This window comes from Triticum urartu, chromosome 3, assembly GCF_003073215.2.
Source record: "Triticum urartu cultivar G1812 chromosome 3, Tu2.1, whole genome shotgun sequence".
Classification (NCBI taxonomy): domain Eukaryota; kingdom Viridiplantae; phylum Streptophyta; class Magnoliopsida; order Poales; family Poaceae; genus Triticum; species Triticum urartu.
Genome location: NC_053024.1, coordinates 702,214,732 through 702,233,232, shown reverse-complemented (window position 1 = coordinate 702,233,232; position 18,501 = coordinate 702,214,732). Strand labels below are relative to the sequence as shown.

Genomic DNA, 18,501 nt, shown 5'->3' with positions numbered 1-18,501 from the left:
TGGCGATGATGCTGGTGAATTTATAAGATTTGTGCAGCTCGGCGGGACACTATGACAACACCTCTTCTTCATCCCTCTCATCAGGAACATATTCGCGGACGGAACACTAATGTATCATGTGTTGCATCTGGGAGTCTGGTATCCCTACATCATCATACGGCCAATCGGTTTCGAGGATGGTGGGCTTGAGGCCATTCTATCCTTCGTGTAAGAAGAGTTTAGGACTACAAGGTGCCCAAGAACAGCTTTTTGCTTGGGGTCACGCTGCGTCTTTCTAAGAGTACAGACATAATTAGAACTAGAGTCAAGTGCTTGGAAGTTATGACACCTCAGTTCAAGTCTACAGTCGATGTTGTTACCAAAGAGATTTCTCCTATGTTGCACACAATGATCCCTGGACCCACGTTCATGGAACTTTGACAAGATGGTTTCGTCTAGAACCATTATGTTGTCAAGGATGCATGCACCCCATCGTGCCTTCTTGTCACGGTGGCAGTGACAATGGAAGCGCAAACAAGTTGAGATTTTCAAGCATATTTTCTGAACCAGTCTTCATAGTTTTGGTGGCAGTTCGAAAAAGGGTTTCTCCTCGCTTTGTATTACAGAGCAACCAACCGAACCATACAGGAAGGTGCTGGAGCGGAAGCAGCACAGTCACACCCAAAAGAAACGACAGAGAAAGAGCAAAAGAAACAAATGTCGACAACGGCAGATCAACAAAAACGAAGAAGCCTCACGATCGCTGCGCCCATCAGGATCTTCCACTAGGCTCCAAGACTCCGAAGCGCCGGCACCTATCAACACCTCCAAGAAGGATCACGATGATGACGACGCTGCTGCAAGGGTTTCCCCGGTACACGACGAGGCGAGAGGAAGGGTAGCCCCCGAAGGTCAGGTGGCACCCACAGACGCCACCGCGTCGGTGTCGGCCATGCCGACAGGTGTTTCCCCCGATCCCAACCCGCACCTCGGGCGCTCGGGAGCCTGCCACCAAACCAGCCACCACCCAGCGCCAATGCGGTCTTGAGGCCCCCACGCCGTCTCACCACGGCACCGCGAAGTGAGGACAGCACAGCGAAGAATCGGAGCCGGGACAAGGGCAACAGAACCGTTGGCATGCGGGAGGGCCCCACCTCCACCGTCAGTGGCGGTAGCCGTTCGGACGCAATAGCAGGAGCACACCAGGCCTGGCCGAGCCCTCTAGGCCTTTAAACCTCCCGCCTTCGCGCTGCTGCCGGCATGCCGCGGCGCCGCCACCCCACATCCCAGCCGCACATCCTCCTCACGGCGCCACAGACAAGGAGGCCACGCCGGGGGGCAGCCCGCTAGGACCCATATGGGGCCCGCCGGGCCCAGATCTGGGCCGGGGGCGCGATGCCGGCCACCCTGCTCCACCACACCGCCCCGCCACCAAGGAGCGGCGCCGACACCACGCCTGCCGCCGGCCCGGACCGCAGCCAAGCCGGGTTGCACCGCCGCCGCCTCCCTGCCCCGGGAAGGGAGCACGCGCGCGGGGGGACAAGAAGGCCCACCACCGCCGGCACCACCCGGGCCAGCGCCGGGGCCGTCCGCTGGCGGCGGCGGGTGGAGACGGGGGAGGAGGGAGCCCGCGGGAGAGGAGCTCGAGCTCCGCCCCGGCCACCTCCCGGGGAGGCGGCGCGAGGGCGGATCTGGACAGGGGAAGGAGGGTGGCGGAAGGGGGCGGAGGCGAGGGGCTAGGCCGGCGGCCGATGGCGGCGGGAGGGGAGGAGGGAAAACCCTAGTCGCGGGACGGGGGGCTTGTGTTCACCAGATTGGTAGTTTTGGTGGCAGTGACAATGGAAGCGCAAACAAGTTTAGATTTTCAAGCATATTTTCTGAGCCAGTCTCCATAGTTGTTTTTTGCAGTGTCCCATCTCAGTATCGGTTCTGCGATAGAAGTGGCCCATAGAGAGAGTCAACACACCTCACACATGTAAATGTTCGCTCGGACCGACTCGATGAGGCGCTGCTACACAAGGTGCTCGATTATCTTCATCATAATGCCAAGGCTATGTTGTACGAAGTATGTTGGAGGACTAACCATGGCAGTGTGCACCTGTGCTTGGAGAAGAAAAGGGTGGAAAGAATGCCCGGAGCCCGGCCACATGACATGGCAGGAACAATAAGAGTACCAAGGGGCTTCGGCACGCGCACCTGGATCAAAAGGTGCGATTACGGAAGCAGGTGGTTGGAGCTCTCGAAAAACTATGGGCTGTGTGTCCCTCTGAGATTTTATTGAGCTGGTTTACCACCTGGCTTAATGGTTTAGGACAAAGATAGTGATAAGTGGCCTAGTTTCATAATCCCTTTGTGCTGTTATAGAAGGTCACATGTATCCCTAGATTATCAATTTAACAACCAAAATATGATGAGGTTTTCTCATAATGCAATTTATTGCCTCCGTTTCTAAATATATGACCTTTTGGTAGTTCAATTTGAACTACCAAATGAACTACAAAAAGGTTATATATTTAGGAACGGAGGAAGTATTTATTAGAGATAAGTGGTATAGCCGGCATTAACCCCGTGGAATGAAAACATGAAAGAGAAACAAGGAAATAAAATGATAAAATAAATAATCAAAAGGAACTAGACTGGTGGAGCCGAGCAAGCACGCACCCCCCTCGTGCGCTCAGGGAGTTCGGTGTTCCGCATTGAAAGAAATAAAAAAATGAGACCTACCAGGACTAGTCCTTGGTGGTTTAGTTTTATAGAAGAAACACACATGCTCCGCTAGTCACCGGAAAGCTGCTCAATTCTCATTTGCGGGAAATAGGATCACTCGGTACACGGTGCGAGCTCTAGCCATGACGGCGCCTCACACCGGTAGGAGGCCAACAAAACAAAGTTCGTCAGCAACGCACCTGAAGCTAACTAATTCTCTTAAAACAGAATTTGTATGGCTTGCCAAACTTTGAGCCAGCTAGTGGTCATGGGCTGATAGCTCTGATAGCTCAATCACAATTGCTAAATGTAAGCCGCCTGAAAATAGAATTTGGATCAGTCTATTTTCGTATGAGGCAACCGCCGGAGGTAAGGAAGAAGCAGCAGCCGTTCGCCAGAGAAGCTACCCCATGCTCTATTTTAGGGTGGTAGGGTGCCCCATGATCTATCTTAGGGGTGTTTGGGGCGGGGGGGGGGGGGGGGGGGGGGGGGGGTGCATGTTCACCTAAAAAAATGGAACATGGTCGGGGTTAGAGGGATGGCGAGAGGGGAGCAGCACGGCGGTTGGGAAGAAGGGGTGGCAAGGTTGACGCGGGAGCGCTGCCGGCCGCGGGCAGCGGCAATAGACGGTTAGGACAGTGGTAGCTCGACGGCTCGGCGGTTGAAGACGAAGTGTTGTCCGTTGGATCTTGATCGAACGGTTGAAATGGGAGGAGGAGAATCGACTGACCCTTTTTTGGTTTTCAGGCGACTGTCGCCTAGCCGCCCTCCCTAGTATAACACAATCGATTATACATTCTTTGTCCGTAGGAAAGCGTCGATATTTTGCGGACTAGTTCATGGACAATAATATTGATGACAGTGATTGATACATTATTGAACATCTAGCGCAAGTTCTATTATCTCTAGTGATGTTACCTCTAAAACAAATAATTGGAAGCAACTAGACTGGTGGAGCCCAACAAGCACGCACGTCCCTCGTGCGCTCAAGGAGTTCGGTGCTCCCCATTGGGAGAAAAGAAAAGAACTACCAAGACTACTCCTTGGCGGTTTAGTTTTATATTACATTCTCTGTTCGTAGGAATGCGTGATATTTCGCTGACCAGTTCATGGACAATATTACTGATGACAGTGATCGGTACATTATTGAAATGAGAGTAATCCTAGCTTCCGTGTGGAAGGAGAGAGACGACTTTGAAAGTTCCACACTTGCGCTTACGGAGAGAAACGGTATCGGATCTCAATATTTTAACCCTGGCTGCAAAAGCACTGTACTACATGAAAGCGCTAGGTTCACAATCCAATCCCGATCCACTAGATTTCTTTTGCTCTATTGATTGAGAGAGAATCTGGACTAGGTTCCGCGACTTGACTTGAAGTCTCCGAACCACACGTCCCCAACCTACATGTGAATTTATACTTCTACTAGTACTCCCTCCATTTCTTTTTAATCTGTATATAAGATTTGGTCAAAGTCAAACTTTGTTAACTTTGACTAAGTTTATAGAAAAAGAATATTAAGATTCATAATATGAAATCGATATTGCTAGATGCATCATGAAATTAATTTTCATACCATATAATTTTAGTATTGTAGATGTTCATATTTTCTTCTAAAAAGTTGGTCAAACTTTATAAAGTTTGACTTTGACTAGATCTTATATGCAGACTAAAAAGAAACGGATGAAGTAAATCATGACTTGTGGCCCCACCCACTGAGGTCGGTTCCGCCCACCTTTTTGGCAGTTTGGCTGCTTTTAAATTAAATTAAATGAAATATTTTCATACTAGATACAACAATAAATGTCGGCACGACTGAAAATGGGATAACTAAATTCACAGACATACAGAAACGACCCATCACAAAGAGAAGATTATAATCAGGGCCATCTACCTCTAAATTTTGACCCAAACTACAGCCAGGCTATGATACCATATCTCTTGCCGGCGATCAACAACATAAAAAAAATCAGGCGCTGAATCACTCCAATAAAGACAAAGATTGTCAAGCATATCATTCGGAAGAAACATAAAGAAATGCAAAAATCCACCAGGAACCTGGGGAAGAAAGAGAAATAAAGGAAAAAAAACTAGCAGAAACAGAAAAGAAAGAAAGAGGGAACGCAACCGCACCACACCCATAGGAAATGACAGCGGTCAAGGTCGCCGGTACACCGAAAGGACGAGCTCCAAGTTCACTATCCAAGTAAATTCAAACAAAAAAAGTCAGTCCAAGTAAATTCAAACAAAACAGTCAGAGTCCAAGTAAACTCAAACAAAAAAGGTCAATGTCCGAGTCAATTCAAACAAAAAGTCAAAGTCCAAGTAAATTGAAAAAAAGAGCCAAAGTCCAAGTAAATTCAAACAAAAAATGTAACTGTCCAAGTTTTTCAGGGAAGGACATCCTGGTCAAGGAAGCCAAACACCAGCTACCTTAAATATCTCAGCACCTCGCCTGACTTACCATACCCAAGGAACGACAGAAACGAGAGACAGGGGAGAGCAACAACAGTAGACGAACATTCAGAATATCTCAGCACCTCCCCTGACTTACCATACCCAAGGAGCGACAGAAACGAGAGCCAGGGGAGAGCAACAACAGTAGACGAACATTCAGAAAAAACAACAAAACTAGGTACCGACGGCAGGACACAAGAAGATATGTGCAAGAAAAAGTAGAGCCAGAATTCCATCCATCATCACAGCGAGCAACAAGATCACCATTGAAGCATCATCAGGTAACCATTCAATATTCATCTACGCATATTTTCGTTTCACCACTATTATGTGCAAGTTTTACTCTCAGATTTTGCGCCTTGGAGATGAAAAATACAGATTTTGCGTAGCATCGTACTAGTGAGTACAGATTTATGGAGCTCTTTTTTTTTTCAAAAAGAAGACTTATGAAGCTCTTAGAAAATGGTTCTGTTGTAAGTCTGCATTCTGCAGTCCTAGTATGTACAAAACTATAGATGCATAAACCTCCTTTTAAGATTTAGTACGGCCCAGTTTCTAAAAAAGAAGAAAAAAAAGATTTAGTACGTAGACAGAATTCATGTTTTGCTCATGTATGTTTAAAGCAACTAGTTAGCAAAAACATGTTCTGTTTTGCATACTAGAACACTGAAAATAAGGAGTTCATGCTAAACAAATACCTTAAGCGAGAATTAGGAAATCTCTGTCGAGATAATCAGCTTAATTGATGATTATCACTGGGATACTATAAGATAATTTCAGAAATGTGTTCATCAGGAGAGCTTTTGGCCCGTTAAAGGCTTTCTATTCTAGTGTTCTGTGATATTCGAGATGAGTAAGACTTGTTAAACCTTCATTACAGTCAAGTACCATCTCTATTTTTTGACGTGGAAGTATAATATCTTAGGGCTTGTTCGGTTGCAATAGTTTTGAAGAGGATTGGGGAGGATTAAATCTCCTATAAGTCAAAATTCATCTCAATCCCCTCCAAACCTCTCCAATCCTCTCCAAGGGAAATTTAACAGAACATAGCCTTAATAAGATCAATTCCATGACTCACCATATACAATCGTCCTTCTCTGTGTTCATTCATCCATGCATACTCAAGAACCAGAGCCTCTGCATCAGCACCCTAAGCGACACCAAAGCCTTTTCTTTATAGCAGTGTGGGCAGGGTAGCTCCCTTTAGAAATTAGCTACTCTCCATTTTTTTTCTAGTTGCCACAATAGATCATATAGTGGGGTACAAAATCTAATGTTGCTCCATTTCGTGAGCAGCACCAGGGCGATCTCTTTTAATCAATGGCCGAGATCATCAGGTCTGCCATCATTGGGGAGACAGTTAGCCAGATTTTTTCTGGCATAACCAACGGGAAAGACGATGATAAATCAGATGAAGCCAGCGGAGGAGGTGGCCTAGAGAGACTGGAGATGGCACACATCAAAATGGAGGCTGCACTCGAGATGTCTGACAAGTGGCAGATCACCGATGTGTCACTACTTCATTGGCGTAAGAAGCTGAAGAGTGCTGCCCAGGATTGCAACGACGCAGCTCGCAGATGCTGGGAGCTCTCTCTGGAAGAAGATGAGGCAGAGCAGGTGCTAAGAAAATCTTCGTTTGCTACACGGATCGCTCATGCGACCAAGGCATTTGTCACCTCTTTCATTGGCTGCGAAGGTGATCATTGCTCAGGCAGCATCACCGCCGCCGTTCGAAGATTCGAGAGGTTTGCTGATGGTGCTACAGAGTTCATTCGATGTGTGCAGCTCGGTGGAACACCTCGACAGCCCCTGTTCTTCGACCCTCTCATCAGGCATATCTTCACAGGCAAAACGCTGCGGTATATGGTGATGCATACGGGAGGCCAGTATCAGTACTTCGGCATACGTCCTATGGCCTTTGAGGAGCGTGGACTGGAGGCCATGCTATCCTTCATATATGAAGATTTCAAGGTGCCCAAGAACAGTTTTCGCCTTGGGTTCATGCTGCGTCTTTCAGAGAGTACAGACATTATCGGAACTACAGTCAAGTGCTTGCGACTGGTGACACCTCACTTCAAGTCCACGGCCGACGCTGTGATCAAAGGTATCATCCAACTCCCTACCCAAGATTTTTCATGTTTACCACCAGAGGCTGAGAGCACAAACATGCAACACAGGAACCAGATCCACAAAACTTTTACTGGATGGTTCCGTCCAGATCCATTATGTTGCCAAGGATACAAACAGGAGGTCGTGCCTTCTCATGTCGGTAACTGCGGGAACAAAGTGAGACTTTCAAGCATACTAGGGGTTGGGTGGCACCTCTTGAGCGGGAGCTAGGCGGTGTCAGGTTGGGGGCGCGCCCCTTCCTCCTTCCTGAATCTACTAACTTATATGATTGTTTTTAAACAACTGATATTTGAAACAGAGCAGAGCATAAAAGACAAAGATAGATAAGAGTCTTAGTATAGATATAAACATGTGCAGTTGAAGCTGATAGGTGATAATCTTAGAGGCATGGCAACAGCATATATGCATAACACGGTGCATCCCTCTCAATTCCTTCCTTTCTCATGTATTATTTTCAGGTCCTCTACACCAAAGAAAACCTCGAGGACTACATTCACTCCTATGATGATGCGTTGAAGATCAAGCATGCAACAGCAAGGTGGTGCATGGCGATTGTCACATCATGTTAGGAATGGACAAGAGACCCACCATCACCATCAACTGGTCAAAGTTTTGCGACTATGCAAACATCCGCCAAGGAGACATATGCTAGCTGTTCAAAAGCAGGGCATTGCAGCGTCCAAAAGGAGAGGCTTCTGTTGTTGTTGATGGTGCGTCTAGAGGCGATACACGGTGAGAGCAAGGCAGCGATTTGCGGTGACCTTGAAGCGGAGGGAGCATATGCAAGAAAGGATGCATTTTTGGAGTTACCATCCTCGGACCTTGCCTGGGAAATGTCTTGTTGTTGGTGCATACATAGTACCTGATGTGTGGCTTGTTGCGCCAAAACATGGCAAACAGGGCATCGACATGATGCTCGTACAGTTTAACCTCATTGCCCCAGTAACCATGCTCCTCAAGCTGTCCAAAGTACTGGATCCCAACAGGTGTTCCTGCATTGCACTCGATTTAGGTGAGAACGAAATGAAGTTGCATATGGAATAGGCCTAAATATCATTTATTCTTTGGAGATAAAGCTTTAAGTTGGAGAAAAGTTGAGCTAAGGTCGAAAGCTATCCTAGATGAAACACATGAAGGTAAGTAACTAAGGAAACGATCAATCTTCACAAGCAGTTAGGTGGAAGTACAAAATAATAACAGATCATAAAAATCTGTGATCACTCCTTGTAAGTGATAAAGCTGAGAAGATGTAAATGGTTTGACACAAGGTTGATACGAACACTGGCTTTGTAAATTGTACCAGAAAGCCATACTCAAACCAATGAGTACAACAGAATAACAGATTTAAAATAATCTATCTTTCCTTTAGAAAGGTACCATATTATATTAGCTATGTGAGACTATATTATCTGAAGTGAGGTCTAGTCACCTCCACACGTTTGTAGTAGCCTTAACAGGAACTTCATAGTTGTTGACAACCACTGACAACTCATACCAGCTGCTTATGAAAGGATTTAGTAATTCAACAATATAAACCACTGGTCTGGATTGTCCCAGTTCCGGTCTCAATTTGTGGTAGCATTCCATTAGTGTGAAAGTCAGTACTCTGTTTTCACAGATTAACATCTTTATTATTTGTACCATGTTTCCTGACTAAGGAATCAAAACAAGAAACAGCTGCCACAAAGCAAGTAAAGAAAACATTAAAGTGTATTCCCTAAATGATAGCTTAGATGATATTGGGAGGAGAAAAAATCGAATACTTGTATGAGGGTAAGAACATACCATTTCTCATATATTCTGGAGGGGTGTGTGTGCAAGGGTTGTGCTATAATTTTCCCCATCTCTGTTGTTTTCCATCAACCAAAGCATGAAAGATGAGGATCTCCATTTCTCATATATTCTGAGGGGTGTGTGTGTGCAAGGGTTGTGCTATAAATATATCCGTGATTTTGCTACAGAACTATGCATACGACTGCTGCATGCAATTAAACACTCCCATTATCTAAACATTATTGAGCAAGAGGGTGATGTTGATTCATGATATCGGATCAAAAGAGAAATACGATAAAATCATTCATGTAACAATCTCAGAGTTCATCCAATATTTTGGCTTGAACAAATAAAAATCAGAAACACATGATGAAAGTCCAAATGTAATTTTATTTATTCGACAAAATAGCTCTGAAAAATTATATGTTCATGGATCGATAAGACTACAAATGTCAAACTACTTTCTTTGTAGTCTTTGTTCATCACTCACATTTACGGATCCAAATTCAATCAACAAGTTTGTTATCTCTAGAGCCATTAATCCATAAACCATAAAGCACCTACAGTCAGATATACCATGACCGAGAGCATAATTAATCTAACTATATTGTCAAACACGTCAGGATGCAAAATCATAACTAAAACACAGAGGGCAACAAAAAGCAGGAACTGACTGACCTCGGTATTTGATAAACGTCATATTTGAGCGCTTCCTTTTTCCCATACTTCAATCAGGAAAGACCAGATTTTGCTGTAACAGTACACAAGTAAAAATCTTAACAATACAATAATTTAGTTTGATGTTTTATAATTGTTTTATAGAACCAAAACATCTCAAGCAGGCTCTAAGGAGCCCAGATCACTCATCAGTTTTACTGAATTTTAATAAAAGAGTCAACTATCTTAGCATGATTAATATACTTTCTCTGACCCATGCACATAGACATTAATATAACTCCAGATTTTATACCACCCATTTTTATTTATAGTGATATGATTATAAAGTCATATCATTTGGCATGTGGCAGCATTTAATTAAACATACGAACTCACAATGATCTGACCTAAACAGAAGAGACAAGAAGAGGCGGCTGTTTATACGCTCACCAACATAGTTCTATATTTGTCCGTACCAAATATTGTTCTAATAGTGTATTATGCTATGAAGCAGCTCATCGCTTTGTGCATATCTATCACCTTCAAGAGTTTGCTATGGCCCACACGAGGCTACTACATCCCCTATATCATGCAGTGTGTTAGAATACTTCAGTACAAATGTATTTCTAGATTACACACGATTGTTTTGTTGCAACTTCTAGTAATAATCTTGCAACCTAGTCTTTCAATAGTTACCCCAAGATTTGGCACAAGGACAATACCAAATATAGTTCTTCAAGTAAGTAATTTGCTTACAGATTGACTGGTTAACATCATACAATTGCACCGAAAGAAATAGCGCGCTATAGCGCCGCTAATAGCACGCTATAGCGTGTAGAGAATTGTCTCGCTAAATAAATCAATGTACAATGCCTCGCTAATAGCATGATATAGCGCACCATAGTACGCTAATAGCGTATTTTCAAGGGCGATGCTATTTTCTGTAGGGCGCTATTTTTTTCCTTTATTGCAATTATACCTAGGCGGGCTGCACCTACCATTTCTCCTATATCTTATCTACAAGAACTTACCTGCCATTTGAACTCCGCTACTCAAAGTGATAAATAAACCTGCCACTAAGAAGATTATGGAGGCTAGTGCGAGGGTGGATGAGAAGCAAGAAATAAGAAAACCTGAACTTCATTTTCAGTTCATCTCTTTCTGTTCTTATATTTCAATAAGAGTTTCCATCTATATACCGTATCAGTTTGGATCCACATTTGTCTGGTGCCTTCGCATATCACTGGTAATTCAGTAAATAAAAGGCTTGATAACATGTTCCGACAGACCTCTAATTCAGTAATGCACAAATGCGGCTACATCAGAGATCTTTAAGGGAAAAGGTAGAATAAAAGAAAAGGCAATAGTTTCAGTCTATTAAAATGGTTGCAGCACCACGCACACCATCGCAGATAATTGGCAAGAAATTCTCAATTCGACAAATAGAAAGAAATATATTTCATGCACCCAACAATATCATGAAGGTTGATCGCTCACGGCTTCAAAAAGTTCTGAAAACCGTTCCATGAAAAGAGTGGATAACACGACATTGTTACTGCTCTGAACCGCATAGTCAGGTCTCTAAAATCGTTCCAGCAGCAAAATTATCATATTTGCACTTTGCCAGCAATCATTTCCGATGGCAAAAATGAAGCACATCTAGAAGATCATGTAAAATATCTATCTGTTGGCCAATGCACTTTGGGATTATAGGAGCCCATTAGTATATTATGATCTTACTACCACTATTTAACCCACAACAAAATACACCAATCTATAAGCAATTGCAGCCAACAGCAAACTGAATCTCACCTGTAGCAGAAAAAGGCTTCAAACACTTACCTACTTGTGTTGTCCTTGACATGGCCCTGCAGGGCTCACTGGAGATGATTGAGCCATCACCATGACCAGACCTTACTATTTCTGCCTCTGTAGAATTCATGTTCCAGAGGGTAGCATCTTCAAATTCCCACCCTTCTAGCATCATCACATATCTGTTTTGGCTCTTCCAAAGCTCCATGGCCTGCTGTGGGTGAGAGATCTATGAGCAAACTGGAAAGTGGTTTATCGTTTCATCCATATACAATGAGCACATGAGTAGGACATTATTATTATGGTATACTTGCTTTGCTATAGATGCTACATTTACGCATACTGGGCAATTTGGAACAATAACAGAGAAGAGGATTTTTTAGCTCACCTTCTGATTTCATGGTCGCCTTACATGAGCTCGTCAAGAGTGAATTCAGCCTGCAAAAACAACCATGTATACTGAATCAGTCAGTATTCACCGCCTCAATAGAAATCTAGGTTAGTTTCCTAGAATAGATTGCTAAAACACCGCCTCAATGATTTTGGAAGCTCCATTTTTTATTAGTCACCAATTTTTTTTAGAAAGCAATGACTTCAGATGTTCTTTACCTGATGTAGATTAACTGCTCCTTGCATTATCCATAAATGACAACGTAAATACAGCACGAGAAATACTTCATAACCGATAAAATGATGTGCAAAACATAGTCATTTCTCCCACAACAGGATCCCCAATCAAAAAAGATTATTCTTTATTCTTCGAGACAAAATTCGAATCTACTTACAAATTGAGCTAGTGAAAATCGAAAGAATGAAGAACTTGTAACGTGAAGAGCCGGTCATCGATTTGCACCTACGATCGTCGCGCTGTACTTATTGCTGAACTTCTTGTTGATGTACCTGCACATGAACCACCCAATCTACAAATTCCAAGACTGGGATTGGTAATCTGAAATTATGATAACACTATACCCTAAGACCTGATCACGTGTCTTTCAGAAAAAATGGCAATATAAGCCAATATGTCAGGATGGTCTTAAGTTGCATCACAAACAAAAAAGACCAAGCTACAAAAAGGACTTCATAGAGAAGAGATCCATATCCATAGTGGAACAAATTGGAAGAAGTTTATATAAAAAATTAATCAACAATCATGTATAGTGGACACCCTATCGCCATATCAACAAGTTTAATTCAGTTTAAGCTGTAAAAAGCTTGATCTTACCAATTATATACATGCTCTCATGTATCACCCTGCAATTTTACTCTCTTCAGTGGCATTGCAATAACATGCTACAACATCACTCCAATTAGGCAATGGAAGAGGAAAGGAAAGACACTTGAAATTAGATATTAGAGAGAAGAAAAGAGAGCATGGGTGTCTTGGAGATCCAAATTAACATGCTACATTATCACACACAAAATGGAAAGCAACAGAGTAGCTCTGTGCATTCTACTGTATGTATCAGTTCTGAACACAAAGTAATGTCACCAGTGAGGTGTATCAGTAATTTGTATTGTCCCTTCTAATCAACAAGACATTGGGACCAACAACTTTGAATCTGTAATATAAAGGAAAGTAATCTAGAGAGCTAGTCATCTTGTCAATTCATCAACACTGATGGTGAGGTGAGTAATTCCTAAATTAAGAGTTACACTTTTATATTGTGAATCAGAGTTTTGTATAAACAAGGATGTTGTAGATCACATAAGAACTTGAAGGATTATGTGATGCCAATTAGTATAGGTGCGGTGTCAAGCAACAGATGGCATATTAAACCTAGGAACCTATATATTCATCAAGTATTACCGTTTGGTGTGGTTCCAGAGTGGATCAAGTGGCATAGTTAAGAGTCTGCATCTAGCAAATAAAAAGACAGAGCCTGAATACTTGATCTCTTATCACAGTGAAGCTCGTAGTTAGTATGAAAATTTACTTTAGTATACTACTATCTGCATCTAATGCATGTATGGATGCATGAAAATTTGTACTAATAAAGGAGCATTATCATATTTGTTTAGCAAGCAAACCGTGGTAATTATTGCAGCCGAACACTTCTGAATAAATTCAATGCCGGAGAGAGGTGTTACCTTCTTAGCATTCGGGTAGCTGTCCTTGGGTAGCGTGAGGTAAAGGTATTTTTCCAAGGAGTCCTCGACCTGGTGCTCTGTGGTGAAGTATCGTGACGATGCAATTAGCAGTCAGACCCAGCTGTAATTGGTGAAAACCTATACATCAAGTTAACAAATTATGAATGAATTAATAATTAACCATGCATGAACTTGTCAACCAAAAGAATACTACTGTACATGCATCCTTGGGAGTTCCTGCCTTTTTCTCTCTTTCCACAACAGGTGCTTGGACGATGAACTCAATATGTACAGCATATCAACACAAATATGCACTACAGAACTAATTCTCAGTGTGTACAACTATGGTTACTAATGACAGAAAACAATCAGCAATGACCGGGGAGTGACCAATATACAGATACCTAAGCACATTTGTTAACTCCAAAATTGCAGAACCTATTATCATATAAACAAAAACGATAGGAGAAAAACCATTTATACGCTTACATAGTGCATACAGTCCTCTTAATTAATTAAAAAAGATCAACATGGTAACAATAGTGGGAATGATATCAAATATGCACACACTATGAAACAGTGCGATCTTTGCAGATATGGGAATAAAGGGAGAGAGAGTGATGCAGATTAGAAGTGAAGGGGGGAGAAGGACCGACAGAAGCTCACCTTGACACCAGACATCCCTCGATGACACTTCCATGCAGATCCATGACACTACTTCTCCTTGTCTGCATTGTCAACCTCTCCTTTGCCTTTAGCAGAGCACTATGTACATGCCTAATACAAGCAAGCTCGGTTAAATTAGTGGGTAACAATACCATCTTCTCCTCAGACTGCAGTAGATTACACAGCATTGGGACCGAGTCCATCACAAATTGGGAGCAATCTGCGGGGACCTTCTTGCAGGCATTTGCAACAGCTGAGACAACAACCCTCTGAACCATCCAAGCACTCACCCAATTAGCGAATGCAGTAGATTCTTGGCACCAAAAGATCGAATTTCTGCAATTCTAACCTGAATACTTGCAGAGACAAAGTCCATGTATACCAGCACAACAGTTATCATGCCTGCCTGCAAGCACTGTGCCGGCTGCCGCAGTGATATCTTCTCAAACGCTTGCAAGCACTGCTCATACAAACAGAAGAAGCGTGATTGACCACATAAAGCGCTTCGTTCAGGTCAATGAGATGGTCTGGTTTGTTTTTGAGGGCTGCTCGGTTACCTGCTCGGCCACATCAAGGTACTCGATCGCGAGGAGCCGGGAGCAGAGCACGGGGAGCAAGCGGTGGCGGACGACGGTGTCAGCGGTGCACGGCATGGCGTCGTAGAGGTAGGTGATGGCGCGCACGGCGAGCAGCATCTCGGGTCGCCAGCCGCACGAGCGCTCGCGTGGCGGACTCGGCGGGAAAGTAGCCCCGCGGGGTCCTACGTGCAGAATGAGAGCGCTTCGTAGAGCTCCGTGAGCGACGCGAGCAGCACGCCTCCCCCTGCGCCCTCCAAGGCGACGACCGCCACCATCCGACGGAACTTCCGCCCCCAGGCCCCATTCCCCATCCGACTCACACGACGACCCCCCGTCCCCACCCCCGTCCCTACAAAAAGGAGCGGCGGCAGGGCGTCTCTGCAGTCCGCACTGTCCTTCTGCGTCGAGGATAAACACGATGCTGTGGAGAGGAAGAGTAGGCGGGCAGCAGGGCATAGGAGACGGCGGAGGGAATGGGGATTTTTTTTCCTTTCTTTCCGATGAACCCTAGCCTAGATAGCTTGCTCACGGGGACGACTGCAGCGGCGAGACGGCGGAAGATAAGGAGGAGGAGGAGGGGCGGCGGCGAGGCGGCGAGGCGGCGGCTCACATACCGGGAAGGAGAGGCGACACCGCTGGATGGGGTGGCGGCGCCGAAGAGGAGGACGAGGCGGAGGGCAGAGAAGGGGCTGAAGCGATTTTCTCCTCTTCTCTTTTTCTTAGAATATAAAAAGCGAAGGGGATAAATCCTTTTTTTTGTCTCGTACTGTTGCCGACGTGGACATCGCCAGCGCTCGCCCCTGATGCGCAGCTGAATGGTTTTAATTTCCAGAACCAGTGTGTGGAGTGTTTTTGCAGCGTCAAATATCTCTACTCAATTATAAGAACCTACAGAGATCCACTGCGGGATATGATGTTTCTTCTCTGGAGAATACTCCACTTCTGAAGCTGGGAATCCTGTTCATGCCTCATGATTCTCTGGAGAACCCCAAGTCCACCGGCGCGGGCTCTGCGATAGAGGTGATTGATGGAGAGAAGCAACATCTCACACATGCAAATGTTCATCCGGACCAACTTGATGAGATATTGCTGCCCAAGGCGATAGATTATCTTCACCATAACACCGAGACTGCGACGTATCAGATAATATGGAGGTCCAACCATGGCAGTGCACACCTATGTGTGGAGAAGACAAGCACAGCAAGAATTCATAGAGCACGCAGAGCCGCCACACGACAAGGTAGGAACAAGAGTAGTAAGACACTTCGTCAGATGCATCAGGAGCAGATGAGGAAAGTGCAGTGGATGCAGGTAGCCAAAGATTTCCTGAAACTATGGGTTGTGCGTTCCTCAGAGAGGCTGCAGAGCACATTTACGTCATGGCTTAAACAGTAAGGACAAAATTAGTGATTTCTGGCTTTACATCACAGGAATCTTGTAGTATTCCCACATGACTTATTTGAAATTTATGTGTGTCAATGCTAGCAGGACCTTGTGTTGAGTTGTACCTCAGGCATGCATCGTGGTTGTATTGAGCCTACTAGTGTAGTCTTATGGTGAATGATTGCAGTATAATAACTACATATGCATTTTACATCTTACTATGCTAGTATTTGGCAATGCATAATCAGTGCATAGTAGGAATTTTTTTCAAAACTAGCATGTTTTTTACAGCAATTTTGGAAATTAGCAGTGCTAACAAGTAATTTGCAAAACTAGCACCCCGTCGGCCTCCCATTGGCCGAAGAGTGGCTCTTCGGCAAGCCGTTGACCGAAGAGGGCACTTCTGCCTCCCGTTAGCCGAAGTGTGCCCCAACTAGGCCGAAAAGGACTCTTCAGCCTCCCATAGGCCGAAGAGCACTCTTTGGTCAACCGTAGGCCGAAGAGTACCCGGGCCCCACCTTTTGGCATGAACGGTTGACCGAAGTTGCATGGTCGCGCTCTTCTGCTTACTGTAGGCCGAAAAGGGTTTTTTTTATTATGACTTATGAATGTTGTGTAACCATTTTGCAACGAAAAAAAATTGCACAGCCCTTTCCGTAAATATTTTCCCGCCAACTCTTTCCCCTTCATATGTTCCCGCCAACCCTTTCCCGCCATATGTTCACGCCACCCGTTTCCCGCCAACCCTTTCCCGCCATATGTTCCCGCCACCCGTTTCCCGCCAACCCTTTCCCGCCATATGTTCCCGCCAACTCTTTCCCTCCATACCCCAGTCGTTCTTTCCCGCCATTTTCTCTCCTCTCTACCTATAAAACCCCCTTGACCCGGAGGTGAATAAGCAGTCCAGTGTAGTCGAGATGTCCCATTATCCTTTCGATCGTAGTTTTCACCCTGAGATGAGCAGCACTCTTCTGAGGCTAGCTACCGATTTTAGGATGGACAATAGGATAGTTCCATGGGAAGAACTCACCGGTAGTGACACCATAATGAATGAGTTGGCTCACCAATTACGTAGGTCTGGGTGGCCTGAAAGGACCTATGAGGAGGTACGTAAAGAACTTCTTAGGTTGAATGAAAGGTGGAAGAAGGTAGTGGAGCCGAAGAGTGAAACTTTTAGAAGGACTGCAGAAAAGCATCCATTTTTATGGACTGAGGAGAGCGAGGAGTTCCGCATCGTCGAAGGGCAAGAGTTCTGCATCGTGGAAGGGCAAGAGTTCTGCATCCACGAAGGGCAAGAGTTCTGCATCGTCGAAGGGCAAGAGTTCTGCATCCACGAAGGGCAAGAGTTCTGCATTGTCGAAGGGCAAGAGTTCTGCATCAACGGAGGATGACGATGATGACTTCATGTAGTATGTAAGCTGTATTCCAGTTGTACCTCAACAAGTAGGGCATTATGTTCTACCTTAATTTCATTTTGTAGTATGTAAGCTGTATTTATTAAGTTCAACTGCACCGTTTAATTTAGATGTGTTTGTATCTTAATTATCGGTTGTAGTCTCTTTGGAAATGTAACTGGAATAACAATGCGAATTAATAGTAATATGTCTCTCGCATACATAAAACGATATATGTCTCCTGATCAGATAGAAGCAAGTGCAATAGTAACACATACATGAAGCATGTCTCATACATAAATACTGACTCACATATGCGAATAGTCTGAAACTAACATAGATAATGACTCATACATAGATAATCATATCACTGCGGGGGTCGACGACGAATCTGGATCTTCCTCGGGCGAGGACCGGAAGGCGATAAGCGCTGAGGCGGTGGACGATGCTCACGATAACCACGACCATGGATAACCTCGTCTGTCACTGTCTGTGTCTCCTGCGACGGTGGTGGTGGTGGAGTGTGAAACACCGTGTGCGAGAAGTCATAAGTGTTTTCAGCTTGGTCATCGTCATCGCCATAGCCCTCTAATCCACATCCAGCACCACTAAGTATCAGTGATTGCACTGAATGCATGAATTGTTGCGACCGGTTGCCTACCACAATATAGTAAAACGGGTAAAATTAATTTGCGAACCTACAATGTTGAAAAGAATGTACAAAGTAGTGTTACCTAGTTCCATTTGATGAGACCAGGAAGAGGTCCCTGGTTGAGAAGGCGATGGCTGATTCCATGAAGAGCTCCCTGGTTGTGAAGGAGATGGCTGATGCACAGAGAGGCGTGGTTGCTGCACGGAGTGTCGTGGTTCTGAAC

At 44.6% G+C, this 18,501-nt stretch overlaps 2 protein-coding genes across 35 annotated transcripts; one reads left to right on the top strand and one right to left on the bottom strand.

Annotated features, from left to right (window-relative positions):
• Nucleotides 1-5,168: 5,168 nt before the first annotated feature.
• LOC125546025 lies at nucleotides 5,169-7,567 on the top strand. The gene is made up of 2 exons (XM_048710103.1): nucleotides 5,169-5,423; nucleotides 6,439-7,567. Exon 2 carries the CDS (start codon nucleotides 6,463-6,465, stop codon nucleotides 7,480-7,482), a length of 1,020 nt encoding a protein of 339 aa, XP_048566060.1. The 5' UTR covers nucleotides 5,169-5,423; nucleotides 6,439-6,462; the 3' UTR covers nucleotides 7,483-7,567.
• A 124-nt stretch (nucleotides 7,568-7,691) lies between these two features.
• LOC125546026 lies at nucleotides 7,692-15,567 on the bottom strand. 34 transcript variants are annotated; one of them, XM_048710131.1, is made up of 9 exons: nucleotides 14,829-15,566; nucleotides 14,621-14,731; nucleotides 14,272-14,540; nucleotides 13,606-13,682; nucleotides 12,740-12,807; nucleotides 12,368-12,414; nucleotides 11,903-11,952; nucleotides 11,545-11,725; nucleotides 8,271-9,796 (listed from the first exon to the last, which is right to left on the bottom strand). In XM_048710131.1, the coding sequence occupies exons 1-4, from the start codon at nucleotides 15,303-15,305 to the stop codon at nucleotides 13,610-13,612; spliced, it is 930 nt and encodes a 309-aa protein (XP_048566088.1). In that variant the 5' UTR covers nucleotides 15,306-15,566; the 3' UTR covers nucleotides 8,271-9,796; nucleotides 11,545-11,725; nucleotides 11,903-11,952; nucleotides 12,368-12,414; nucleotides 12,740-12,807; nucleotides 13,606-13,609. The 34 variants fall into 34 exon arrangements, with proteins under 34 accessions (XP_048566078.1, XP_048566065.1, XP_048566073.1 ...); XM_048710121.1 differs by adding an exon at nucleotides 7,692-8,264 and having other exon boundaries at nucleotides 9,058-9,118; nucleotides 9,724-9,796; nucleotides 11,903-13,682; XM_048710117.1 differs by having other exon boundaries at nucleotides 12,300-12,414; nucleotides 12,740-13,682.
• Between the last annotated feature and the right edge of the window lie 2,934 nt (nucleotides 15,568-18,501).